The sequence below is a fragment of the Folsomia candida genome, unplaced genomic scaffold, assembly GCF_002217175.1.
Source record: "Folsomia candida strain VU population unplaced genomic scaffold, ASM221717v1 Fcan01_Sc018, whole genome shotgun sequence".
NCBI lineage: Eukaryota > Metazoa > Arthropoda > Collembola > Entomobryomorpha > Isotomidae > Folsomia > Folsomia candida.
The window spans coordinates 3,345,267-3,358,895 of NW_019091210.1; the positions used below are offsets into that span (position 1 = coordinate 3,345,267).

Sequence of the window (13,629 nt, forward strand, 5' to 3'; positions counted from 1 at the left end):
ATGCGTTTGCTTCTGGGTTTTATGAGTAGCGAGTGGAGTTGAATGATCCAATTGTTTTACGAGTATGTATTTGTGTCACGTATCATATTTTGACAATACACGGAAGCTATTGTTGTACTGTTGTATGTGCGTATGCCAGATTAAACGCTAGCATTTATATTTATTTTTATTTATTCATTTATTTTATTTCAAAATTTTTAAACAAAAAAGTAAATAAATTGTAATAAATTATCAAAAATATCAAAAAGAATTAACAATTTTACAAATTTATCAAAGTAGGTGAAACATAGATACAGACATATGTACATGTGGTTTTCGAGATATGAAATAAAGTCAATTTAATTCAATCTTTTAATATTTTATTTCGTAGAAGCATGCAACTTTTAATTGGTAATTTAAATACTAATGCCGGAATAATTATTTTAAAAAAAATAATATTTTAAGTAATTCATCCCCTCTTCGCACGTGAATTTTTATGTAAAACTGTAATTAATGTAAGATTTACATACACTGAGAAATTAACAGCATCGAGTTTTCCAACGTCCAGTAAGCAAATTGCTGAGTCGAATACCGTTTTGCTATAAATATTTAAAAATTCAGTAATTTTATTGACACCATTCCTGAAGTAAACACAAAAAGTAGCCTCTTACGTGATTGTCCCAGTCAAAAACACCCTGTTCCATTATTTTGTCATTAATTTTTATCGCTGTTATAGTGAAAGCTTCCTCCACACTTTGAAAATTCTGGGCTGATGTTTCCATAAACAGGAAACCACGATCCCGAGCAAATTTCTCTCCCTCTTCCTGACTCACGACCCGTTGTGACTCAAGATCACTACAACACAAGATTTGCGATTTTTCCAAGTAAAATTTATAAATTAAATAATTTTTCAATTAATAGGCATATTAACAAATTATAATTAATATTAAAATTAGTTTTTGAGCCACTTCATCAATTCGAATTCAAAAGCTTAACCTTTTTAAGGGGAACACGCGTCGTTTCTAATTGTAGAAGGTCTCTGATCTTTACTACCATGAAAAATTTGATGAAATTTCTGAGAACTTCTCGAATTCAAGACAATTTAACATCGATAATGTTAAATTGATCTGAGTATGTAAGTTGACAAAAATTAGTAAGCTATGTAATTTTCCTCAGAAATGTTTGTAAAAGTTTGTAAGTTTACGGAATATAGGGATTTCACAATGTTACCAAAACCTGCGTGAATTACTTCGTTGTTTTAGTTCAATTCTGAATTTTCTATTTATCTTCATACTTTTTAGTAGTATTAAAACCAGTTATGTAATTCCTCCTCCCACACCCTAACCTAATACAACGGTGTCCTACACTGTGCTCGCGCTTATCTGCACACGCTCATCTGCTCGCGCTCATCGGCACATCCTCAGTTGCACACGCACACATTCTGCTCACCAATCATTCTGCACACCTAATTATTCTCAATTGATATTTATGGGGGTTTCGACTATGCTTAGTCCTAGGAAATATTTTTCCTAGGACTTTCCTAGGACTTCCTAGGATCTAGATTTTCTTGTAGTTCATCATCACTCCGATATGTTAATGTTTGAATGATTTTCACCCAGATTTTTACCATTTATTCCCAACCACCATCACTACCGTGTTCGACATGGCGATTTCTTTAATGTCTTCCACCCAGCGGTGTAGACTGTCAAATGTTTCTCTAGCCGTGACATCATACACCAAAATTGCACCAGCGGCGCCGCGTAAACAGCATTTTGTCATGGAGTGAAATCTTTCTTGCCCAGCGCTGTTCCAGAGTTGTAAATGGATACGTTTTTCACCAAGGAGGACGCCATACATTGCTAAATCCACGCCTGCGCAGTAATAGATACAATTAGACTTAATGAAAAGGATCCGTCCTTATAAGTACAAGACTTGAGTCGGATCGTATTTTAGTAATCCGTGACCCGATCGGATGTAATCGGAAATTTTCTTAATCCAAAAAACAGATCGGATATTTTTGAAAATAAAGAAAAGGATCAGGTGTCTGCCAACGTTGATCCGACTCAACTCTGAATTCTGCTACACGTATTAATACCAATAGTTGTATAGTGACCGGGGTAAAATTCTTTTCTGGTTAACTGATTCACAAGGGCAGTTTTTCCCACGCCTAGATGTCAAATTAAATTTATGTAGATAACAACCTTTCAGAATAGGGGGCAAAATACACTTTAGAAAATTTGTATCTTACCCGAATCTCCAATCAAAACAAATTTAAATGTATTTGTAAAATTCATTGTAAATTAACCTGGTTTAAATTAAATGTAAAAGAACACATGTGTATATTGGAGAGCAATGAGTAAGACTAATGATGACTGAACGGGATGCTCGATTTATCTGTTTATCATTCGTCATCATTTATGTACAGGATGGAAAAAAATAAATCCTGTCTCGTTACCAGCTATTCTGCCTCTTATAAAAAAATTCATAAATTTTCTAGGGAAACTTATTGTAATTTATGATCAAAATATTTTTTAAGTGTTCTGTCAGAAAATTTATCGTATATTTATTAATTTGCGACCCTAATAAAGTCAACCTTCATTGTAGAAAGCTTGGTGTAGCGGAAATAAAAGTATAATTTTTAAAAGTCTAGTCCTCACAACCGTTTGAAAATCAGTTTAAACTTTGGATGGTAAGATGTCAAAAGAGATATTCGTTATCGTTATCATGAAAATTCGTTGGTCTGTTTATCATAAAACTTGAAACCCATCTATTTTTTATTTAACCAAAATGCAAAATCATGTAACTATGCACATATGTACATACAACATCAGTATGTATGTACATATAATACGTGCAGTCTGGTTCAAGTGCCGGGGGATTGGAACTTAGTACCTGGGAAACGTCACCCAAAAGTTCTGATTCCCTGGACTTTTTACTTATGCAAGTTACAGGGAAACGGAACCCACTTGTCGCAGGATTTAGCGGGCCTCGATTCCCCGGTACCCTATTAGACAAAAGTTACGATTCCCCGGAACCCAAGATTTTTCTTCCATTTTTCATAAATTGGATATATTTCCGAAAAAAAATTTTATTGTCTCAAATTAACCTCCCACCAATGAAGAACATTGGATAAAAAAATTAGAATTTTTTAAAGTGGCGTTTTTCCTAAAATCACAAATATCTGACAAATTTGAGGAGCGGCAAGCTTAAAAAGGTCCGGGGAATCGTCACCCAACAATGATTTGTATATGAAAATCATTGTTAGGTGACGATTACTAAAGTGATCTCATTCTTACGTGATTATTCCTGTCAAAAAGACCCTGCTCAATTTTGTCATTCATTTCTATCGCTGTTCTGGTGAAAGCCTCCTCCACACTTTGAAAATTCTGGGCAGATGTTTCCATAAAGAGTAAACCATGCTCTCGAGCAAATTCTTCGCCCTCTTCCTTTCTCACGACCCGTTGCGACTCAAGATCACTACAACACAGCATTGTTAAAATTAAGTATGAATTGAATCATTACATATAAATTTCGAAATGAAAATTTATCAGTGAGCGTACGCACGAAGCATCTCATTTTGCATCGCAACTCATATAGCAAACTTGTGAAATAAAAAAATGTGGTGAGGGCATTCACAAAATCTCACTTTGTATGTACATGTGCGAGATTTATACATAAATCTCGCCAATCTACTAAAAACACCTGTTTTGATATTGTTTCCATGGATTTCTGTAATTTCTCTTGCTGGTGATGATCAATTTGAGAAATAATTTTACCATACATAAGAACATGCCGAATTGTTGGGTAAATTTGGGAAAAAAATCCCATGGTTTTCCAGCAAAAGTTTTAAGAAATCTCTCAAATTTCGCAATACTCGAGATATGCGAAGGTTGGTTTGGGTACACTCAGTAAACAGGCATATTAAGGCAGATTATATGTATGTAGTTAGTAAATTAATATGTTAGCTACTTGATCATTTCGTAAAAAATCATAACTTTTTGATAAATTTCACCCAGATTTTTACCATTTATTCCCGACCACCATCACAACCACGTTCGACGTGGAGTGTTCTTTAACATCTTCCAGCCAACGCTGTAAACTGTTAAACGTTTCCCTTTCCGTGACATCATAGACCAAAATGGCACTGGCGGCGTCGCGCATATAGGTTTTCGTTATGGATTGAAACCTTTCTTGCCCAGCGCTGTCCCAGATTTGTAAATGGATTCGTTTCTCACCAATGAGGACGTCGTACGAGGTGATGTCCACACCTGCGCGAGATTATTTGTGCCAATATGTTAATATTAAAATTTACATATGCACATAATTTTTTAATACCAATGTCATATTAATACCAATGGTGGGAACATGACCAGTATTAAATAACTTCTCGGTCAACTGCTTGACAAGGGCAGTTTTTCCCACGCCTGTTAAATACCGAATTAAATTTTAGTACATCAAAAACCTTTCAGAAGCTTGGATCACTCTTACAAATACTGTTACCCTTTTGAAAAGTAAATTTACTATCTAAATTCTCCATTATGTAAATTCTACAGACTACTAAATCCAGAGTTACATTAACTTACTCTGGATTTAGCATATGTAGTTTGCTTAATTTATAATTTAGATTGCATTAACTTTTCAAAATGGTAACGTTATTTTTAAAAGGTTTGCACACAGTTGAGTAAATCTGTGCCTTACCCGAGTCTCCGATCACAATATATTTGAATATATAGGCAATATTCATTGCAAATTAACCTGGGTCAATGTAAACGTACTCGGGTGTGTGTATTTACATATGAGAGGCGATGAGCAAGACTGATGATGCATTTAAATGACTAAACGCGTTTTTCGACTTATCTGCTGCTTATCATTCGTTATCGTGGAAATTCGTTGGTCGGTCTGCACATGATATAGCCAAGGTTCCCTGTTATTATTTGTGTTGATTTTAATAATGCGCATTGTGTTTGTGTCGGTTGATATGCGTACTTATTGTGCTCTTGAGCACTTTGGTATCAAAATCTATTTTGTAATTGGTTCTGTTTTTGTTGCATCAGTCATGTTGATAATCGAAAAAATTAAATTGAAAAATAATCAAGACAAGTTTATTTTGCAATTGAATTTTATTTATGTTTCAAATTATTCATATTTACATGTCAGTCATCAAATTTTATGCACAATTTAATCCATACTGCAAATTTATGGGTACGATCCAGCCAGCATTTTAGCGGGATGAAGCCCCAAATTACCTGTCGGGCTGGGTCCCTGAACTTCTCCGACGATTTGGGTCACTTGAGCCTTGAAGCGTTCGACTTCTTCGCGATTAGCCATCCATTTCTGGAATTCTACCGGATCACTTTGCCCCTTGTAGGAAAAGATGCTCTTGTATCCGGCCGGAGGTGGAACGTCCTTTCGCACGCTCCACATGTACCACGTGTTCTTCTGGGTTTCCAGGTCAAGCCACCAGCTGAGGTATAATTTGGCGGCGGCGGGGCGTTTCGTAGCTTTGAAAATGGCGGCTCGTTGCGCCCATGAGACGAATGGGTCTTTCTTTGGGAGAACGAATTGGACGGGATTGGTCACCTTGGTTAAGAAGAGGTCACGTTATTTAAAAATAGCGGGAAACCTTTGAGGGCATAATGAGACTCTTCCTACCTGTGGTTTCAGCATGCCATCCGTAGTGAAAACTGCGGGAGTATTTCCGCCCCAAACATCGTCCGAGGGAACTTGCGCCCCCCGCACGAATTTTGGCTTGTTAGCGACAAATTTTTCCAGCCAGGCCCACCCGTACTTGTCGACGACCTGTTTATACCAGAAGAGAACGGCGTCATCATCATTGGGGTAAGTTGAGACTATTTTCCCAGTCAAGTTAGCTCTCAAGTAATCATTCGCTTCCGTCGGCCATCCCGCTGGATCCGTTCCGGCCAAATCTTTGTTAACATTGTTCGAGAAAGCGACCACTAAAATTCCCGTGTAGGCGCCATCCGCATCCTTAAACTCTGGGTACACCTGATCCCACCCGATTGGTTTGTAATTAAGCAAAACTCCCGCCTTCTTCCATCGGTCGAAATCTTGCAGCGTTTGTAAGTGGGTGACGTCCGGGATGAGGGAATTGGTCTGGAGTTGAAGGTCGATCCTGGCGTCGTGGTTCTTACTGAAATCGACGATGATTTCGACAGACATTCCAGGGAAACGGGTTTCGAACGCGGTTTTCATGCTGTTCAGCTGACCGGGAGAGTCTCCGCCGGCGTAGACGATTAGTTTTCCGCCTTCCGAGAGGGCGGCGGAGTGAAGTTGGGAGAGAGTCCGGGTGTCGGCAGTGATGGGGGCGGCGGTAGTGGTGCAGGGGGAGGAGGGTGAACCCCACCCACTACCCCATCCTGATTTATCCCAGCCCCAGCCGGAATTCGGATAGTACTACAATTAACGATAATTAATAAAGCATTTAGAAACCATGACGCTTTAAACCGTTATGCAATTAGCATAAAACTTTAAGGCTCTGTACCAACTTTAAACACCCAAATATATTTTTGACCTTAGTTACCTAATTAATTCTAAAATTATATGCGACTTCCCCTTCCCCCTCCCCCTGAAAATATGTGGGAAGCAAATTTGGAAAAACTAACCAGTTAAAAGTCAATGAACTAGGAAAAATAAATAAGAACTAGACCCAAACTTGCTTTTTACTCCCTTATGAATACGAACATTTTGATGAATTCAAAGTTTCAAAATTAGAAAATTAGATTTTTTTTCAATACATAAATCTTATATACTACTTGACAACTAGGCGGATGTAACTTTTCCAAAGACGTTCCTGTCGATATTAAAGTATTTTGCAAAGAATTTTGAGTTAGAAGATGTAGCTAATATTATGGCCGAGATGTATTAATCAGGAGAGACCCCAATACACTTCCAAAATTTTGGTATTTATGAAATACTAGTGCGTAATTGGGTTAGTGCTAAGTTTCCTGAAAGAAAAACTGTCCACCACCATTTTTCTGGGTCTATGACCTATTATACCATCTGCGCCACACTATTCTCCACCGATATGAACAAGAATTATTAAAGTAGAAATACCCCAAAAATTGTGAACGTCTTTTGAAATTTTAAAAACAGTAGTGGCAGTTTTATTTTGTTCGCGAAGTTGGTGGTGCTGGGTGGCATCATATTTTCATTAAAAAATATGTTCATAAATTTACTACCAACGACTTTTTTTCCAAAACATGCTATCACGTTTCAGTCCCAAGAAATTTGAGTAGTAAGGGTACTTAAATTCCTTGGTGAATTACTGGTACAGAGCCTTAAAACGTACATAATTGAAAATGATAAATATGAAGCTAAATTTCTGAATTGCAGCTTAAAATTTAGGAATACTTCCATTTAAAAAATTAACTTACGTTATACTCGTGGCCGAAAATTGGCCCTGCTAAACTGACCAACAAAACAAATGTAACAAAAGTCGCCATTTCGTTGTGAAAAAGTGATATGTTTTATCAAATTCGTTTCTAAGCTTATTTTATATCAAGCTGACACGGATCTAGGACCCGGCATATAAACAAACCTTGTATTTTTAGAAGAATAAATAAAACCGCAAATAAATGTAAATACATTTCGAGTTGTTCGAAATCCTGTATGATTGTGTTGTTCATATGCAAACGACTGTGGTACACGCCACAATTGTCTCAAACCACCTGTTACACAAGATTGAGCGTACTCACGACACCTTATTTCGTATCGCAACTCATTTAGCAAACTTGCAAAGCTCAAAAAATTTGTGTCGTGAGGGGATTCCCAAAATATTATTTGACTAATTTCACAAATCTGTCAGCTTATTTTAATTTTGTTTCCATTGATTATGTATTTGCAATTACTAAAGCATTTAATAGAGAGGATGACTTTCTTATTTTCTGAGAAAATTTGCGAATAAAGTTCTATGGCTTTCCAGCAAAAATTTTGTGAAATCTCGCAAATTGCGCAAATTACATATTTCTAAAATATTCCTTCCTGAATTCTAAAATAGTCTATGTACAGCACCAGGGCATAAATTTAAACCCACCCGTATGCTGCGCGCCCCGATAACTCAAGCTTATCAGTAGATTTTATTCAGCCATCGGGTTTAGGTTTATGTTGTACAGAATTTAACTGGCTTTCCAACGGTACTACATTTGGTTATGAAAAAACTAACGGGTATGCGTAATTAATCATACCAGAAAAAAACACAAAAAAATTAGCTGCAAAAGTTTAAACCCGCTTCTTATTAAAAATTGCTTCATGACGAAGGGGGGTTAAGGCATGGGTTTAACAATTATTTACATTCATCCTAGGTACTCTACTTGCAGAAAAAGCTAAAAAATGGGAAAAAATCGGGAGTTGACCATTGCGATTACAAATCATTGTAAATCTCCTCGAGCGAGACCTGGGGCACATAAAAATTACTGCTACTACCAAATTTAACAAAAATTCAATTAAAACAATGATTAGGAAATAGAACAATATAGTTACTGTACCAAATAATCCTAAATCGGGACGGCCAACAGTCAAATCTAAGCGAATTGACTCAAATATTGTTCCAAAGGCAATCCAAAATCATGGGATGGCACTCCAGAATTTGACCTCCGACAGCAAGGGGCATTGTGAGATCCAAATTAGCGCATGAATTGTAAAGAGGAGACCCCATGGACCAAGTCCCAAGCGACGATGAGTTCGAAAAAAAATGTGCCTACCTGTGAAAAGCTTAACCCGAAGCCTGAAATGGGCTCATTAGCCCATTTCAGGCTTCGGGTTAAGCTTTTCACAGGTAGGCACATTTTTTTTGCATTATATTTTAATATGTTTAAAATGTAATTCCTTAAATCAATAGACAAAATTTATTTCTGGAACTAAAAATCATATTTGTTACCAAATAATGGTGCATTTATCCTTAGTTAAACATAAATATAGTCATGTACATGACATTATCTCGTGTCTTTTCATCACCACATTTGTTTGTATGGGTTAGTTCCTGCTTATCGTGCATAAAGCCCAGGGACTTTGGGACTAATCCTAAGGAGGAGAGACTCTCTACATGCCTCTCTCAGGTCTTGATGCCTATTTGCATTAGTTCCTGTAGTGTTTTTCTTAATGGCCACATTTGCGTCCTCCACACCCCTTCAAAGTGATGAATTTTCAGAGCATTCCATTGCTCATGAATTATTCGAAAAAAGTCAGTCAAAAAAGTTGAGATTGGATATGATCATAATTGTAAAAGTCCGAATAAAATAGGATTTTCGATGGATTTTTCGCAGGTAGGGAAAGTTGCTGATTTTTGCAGTTTTTATCCGTGTGAATATAGACGTGACGTAAGTGTGACCGTAGACTAAAACCGCTTTAGGATAATTCATCACTCGCCTAGGGGACCCAAATATGCAAACGGCACCAAGATCTGAGATGGGCATGCAGAGGGCCTCTCTTCTTAAGAATATGACTCATATGGCTAAATGTGTAACTATTATTAGGAAAGTCGAGCAGTAAAATCATTCATCAGTTCATCACTCACTCCTCAAGTAAAACTGACTATTGTAACTGCAGATCTGCAACAATTGTTAGTCCCAATTTTTGTTGGCATATGTTTCAAGTGATTTTGACACTTAGTTAGCCAGCAAAAAAACAATGAAAGTTCTATCCGTACTATTTCCACTGCTCGTCTTGACCGTATCGCAAGCTGTGTCTCTCTCCCAATTGGCGAAAGATGAATGGGATGCGTTTAAGGTGAGTTTTCTATAATTATTAAAATGCCCATGAAAAAATTAGCAAACAATATACATACATAAAGGGTGTTAATAAAGTCCGATCCCATGAATTTTTTGGAGCGCGGTTGTTACAAATTCAGCTGGAACTTTTGAACCAGTGAAGTTATTTATTTCAAATTTTTACCATGGGAGGAACAACTAAACGTGTAAGTCATGAGCATCTTAGAGTTAAGATACAAACATTGCATCAGCAGGGGTTTAAACCTGCAGAAATTGTGCAAAAATTGGGCTGCAGCCGCAGAACTGTTTGGAAATGGAAGAACAAAAATTTTGTCCACGACAAAAAGCGACCCGGGCGACCCAGAAAGGTGTCACCTACCACAAAGAGAATGATTAAAAACAGACTTTACAAGAAAACCGGTAGTTCATTACGTAATTGTGCAAGGGAGTTAAATGACTCAAAACGCTATAAAGAGAAGAAGAAGCAAATTAACTATGTGACCGTGCAAAAATTTGTGAAATCTACGAGGTGGGGTCACACAGCTTACAAACTAACCAAAAAACCTCTCATGTCACAAAAAAATATCGATGACCGTCTGAAATTTGGAGAACTCCTTCAGAAAAGTGGCCATTTGAGTGAAAAAAGACTTGGTGAAGAATTGCGCAGTCACATCCTTTGGACTGACGAATCTATTATTGAGCTATATCCAAAATTGAACCAACAAAATGTTCGTTACAGGACAGAAAACAAATCGGATGTACCATCAAGAGTAGTCCCAAAATTCGGGCTTAAAGTTATGGTAGCGGGTGGATTTTGTGCACGTGGCGTGACTCCTCTACATATCATACCAAAAGGCCAAACAGTCAATGCAAAGTATTATATGGAAAAAATATTACCTATCTATTTCGATAGCATGGGGAACAAGGAAATATTTCCGAATGAAAGAAAAATAGTTTTCATGCAGGATGGTGCTACAGCCCATACAGCAAAAGCGAGTTTGAGTCTCATCAAGACGCAAGTTTCAACGGTCTGGAGCAAGGGGGTGTGGCCCGGAAACAGCCCAGATTTGAATCCCCTGGAGAACCTGTGGTCCATACTTAAGGAAAATGTATACAAAGAACCACAACCCCGGACGAGGGAAGAGCTAGTAAAAAAAGTTCAAGATGTATGGAATTCGATTCCCACAGACACATTGGAAAAATTAGCACAGAGCCTTAAACAAAGAGTTGAGGGCATGGTTAAAGTAAATGGTAACAAGACCAAATACTAAGGTAAATATGTCGAACATTTTTTGTAAGTATCACGGGTAGTTTTTTTTATACTAGCCTTCACTTTTTTATAGGAAAAATGGGATCGGACTTTATTAACACCCTTTACATACGACTCTACACAAAGCAAATGTCAATCTATGTGTTAAGTTTCTTATAACAATATTTTGCCACAAGCCTACATAATAGCTTATGTATGTACACATGCATTTCTCTTCCTTTCAAGGCAACTCACCAGAAGCTGTATGAAAACGATGTGGAGGAACGTTTCCGAATGAAAGTCTATCTGGAAAATAGGCAACGCATCGCAAAACATAACAAGGAACAAAATCTACCTTACAAGCTTGGTGAAGAAAACATATTTTACAATTTCTTGCTTGACTTTTTAATAATTTTTAACCCGACCCAGGGCTTATGTCGCCGTGTGTGTTGTTTCTTGTTTATCTGTCTGTCTGTGTGGTTATCGATAACTCTGAGAAGGACCCCAGTTGTCCGGGTAGCCAAGGTAAGTAGTTGGAAAATTGTGTACCAAATTGTGTGATAAGTAGAACACGTTTATGGTAAATAGTGCTAGAGTTTGGTACGAAACATCCCAAATACTTATTTTGTGGCATACATCTTATCGGCTAATTTTGATCTGGATAAAATACGCACAAATTCCGGGTCGGGCTTCGCAAAGTTGTAGAAAAGGTTTTTTAATTAATTTTTATATATTTTTATTCCATAGCAATGAATAAATTTGGTGACCTTCTCCATCATGAATTTACCCGAAGGATGAATGGTTATCGATCCGATCGTCGGAACTCGTCTGTCTTTGGTGCAACTTTTTTGACACCGGAATCTTTTACAGCACCAAACGAAGTGAATTGGACCGCGAAGGGATACGTGACTCCAGTCAAGGATCAAGGAGGTTGTGGAGGTTGTTGGGCCTTCTCTGCAACGGGGTCACTTGAAGGGCAGCATATGCGTAAAACGGGAAAGCTTGTTTCTTTATCGGAACAGAATTTGATTGATTGCTCGTGTAAGTTGAATTTAAGGTGGTCAATTTTTCGTATTTTGATACATTTCTTGCACAAATTGTACTTAAAAACGAGAAACTCAATGCATGGTGCAAGGATGCAAAAAATATGCGCCATTTAGCGACGCGTCGTACGAACCATGCTGTTTCTTGCGCCTTGCATTTCTTACGGGTCAAAATAAATAGCTGCAAAAAAAACACTTTCTTGCGGTTGTTTCTGGCGGCGGTGTAGGTTTAAGTCGTGTACAAAAATTTAAAAGCGTGGTATGCAAATTTTCCCAAGACATCAAAATTAATGCAGTAATAAAAATTTATTGGTTTAAAAAAAATAAATTATTTGTCTTCGTCTATTTACCAGGGAATGGAGGTAACGAAGGCTGTCTCGGTGGTCTCATGGACCCGGCGTTCATTTACATAAAAAATAATAACGGTATCGACACCGAGGCGAGCTACCCGTATCAGGCACAAACTTATGGTTGTCGCTACAAGAAGGAAAATTCTGGTGCGAGTGACATCGGATATGTCGACATTCCTTCCGGCGATGAGGAGAAATTGAAGCAAGCAGTCGCCTCCGTGGGGCCGGTAAGTTTCAAAAAACATTTAAATTTTCGTAAGCAATTTTAAACTGATTTATTTAGATTTCCGTTGCAATTGATGCATCCCATGAGTCCATCATGTTCTACTCGAGTGGAGTGTACACCGAGAAATGGTGTAGTTCGACTGTATTGGATCATGCCGTTTTGGTCGTGGGGTAAATAATTTTTTTGTTTATGGATTACACTGTTTTAAATCTAGATAGTCATCCAGTTATTGATTTCTCGCCAGTTCTCGGTATTCAATTTGCTACCGTTTAGTAGTAAAATTATATGGGGCGTAAAAATTTGCTGCCGATATGGTAAATTTATTACTACACGGTATTACTGGTCAATTCAATACCACTTTGGTAGAGTCATCCATACGTGAATATCGCTGGGTGTTATTATAATACTTAATTTTGAAGAGGGTATTTTTGCATACGTGTTCACTGCAAAATACAATGAACAGGCTAATTAAGAAATATTTTTACGGGACTAATTTTACTGTTCCTATTTTTCATTGTAGATATGGGACGACGGAGGAAGGTCAAGATTACTGGCTGGTCAAGAATTCTTGGAGTACAGCTTGGAGAAACAGAGGATACATTCAAATTGCACGAAATCATCAAAACGAATGCGGTGTGGCCACTCAAGCTAGTTATCCACTCGTGTAAAATATTTATGAATATTCAAAATTGTAAAAGTAATATTACAAAAGATAACCTTACATATGTAGTCGCTATTATAGTGTACATTAATTCTTATCTGAATAAATAGATGACAAATAAATACATAGGCATCAATAATAATATCAATATAAAACTTACAATGAGAGCTAGGGAGACCAAAAAAGCCAAATTTCTGGTACTTGCAGTTGTATGCAAGTATTAGAGGCCTGCTGATATTTTCATGCAATTTTCAAGTGTGACGCATTTTAACATAGTTGAAATTTGTATGCAAGGTCACGTTCGCATTGTCGGATCATGTTATTCTTCTCTGCTACAGTGTCGGACAGATGTCTACGTCCACATAGTCGCGTCAATTTCATTTTCAAATTGTCACT

General features: G+C 37.3%; 3 protein-coding genes across 4 annotated transcripts; 1 reads left to right on the plus strand and 2 right to left on the minus strand.

The window, feature by feature from the left end:
- Positions 1-268: 268 nt before the first annotated feature.
- On the minus strand, positions 269-4,787 carry LOC110857160 (ras-related protein Rab-2A). 2 transcript variants are annotated; one of them, XM_035857837.1, is made up of 8 exons: positions 4,678-4,787; positions 4,332-4,403; positions 4,004-4,247; positions 3,276-3,456; positions 2,075-2,146; positions 1,607-1,850; positions 651-834; positions 269-578 (listed from the first exon to the last, which is right to left on the minus strand). In XM_035857837.1, the coding sequence occupies exons 1-5, from the start codon at positions 4,721-4,723 to the stop codon at positions 2,123-2,125; spliced, it is 567 nt and encodes a 188-aa protein (XP_035713730.1). In that variant the 5' UTR covers positions 4,724-4,787; the 3' UTR covers positions 269-578; positions 651-834; positions 1,607-1,850; positions 2,075-2,122. The 2 variants fall into 2 exon arrangements, with proteins under 2 accessions (XP_035713730.1, XP_021961456.1); XM_022105764.2 differs by lacking the exons at positions 3,276-3,456; positions 4,004-4,247; positions 4,332-4,403; positions 4,678-4,787 and adding an exon at positions 2,228-2,868.
- Positions 4,788-5,084: 297 nt separating this feature from the next.
- On the minus strand, positions 5,085-7,442 carry LOC110857161. Its single transcript, XM_022105765.2, has 3 exons — positions 7,374-7,442; positions 5,632-6,393; positions 5,085-5,559 (listed from the first exon to the last, which is right to left on the minus strand). Exons 1-3 carry the CDS (start codon positions 7,440-7,442, stop codon positions 5,176-5,178), a joined length of 1,215 nt encoding a protein of 404 aa, XP_021961457.1. The 3' UTR covers positions 5,085-5,175.
- A 2,070-nt stretch (positions 7,443-9,512) lies between these two features.
- LOC110857094 (cathepsin L1) lies at positions 9,513-13,300 on the plus strand. Its single transcript, XM_022105700.2, has 6 exons — positions 9,513-9,723; positions 11,200-11,320; positions 11,701-11,994; positions 12,350-12,573; positions 12,630-12,742; positions 13,093-13,300. The coding sequence occupies exons 1-6, from the start codon at positions 9,625-9,627 to the stop codon at positions 13,238-13,240; spliced, it is 999 nt and encodes a 332-aa protein (XP_021961392.1). The 5' UTR covers positions 9,513-9,624; the 3' UTR covers positions 13,241-13,300.
- The last annotated feature ends 329 nt before the right edge of the window (positions 13,301-13,629 follow it).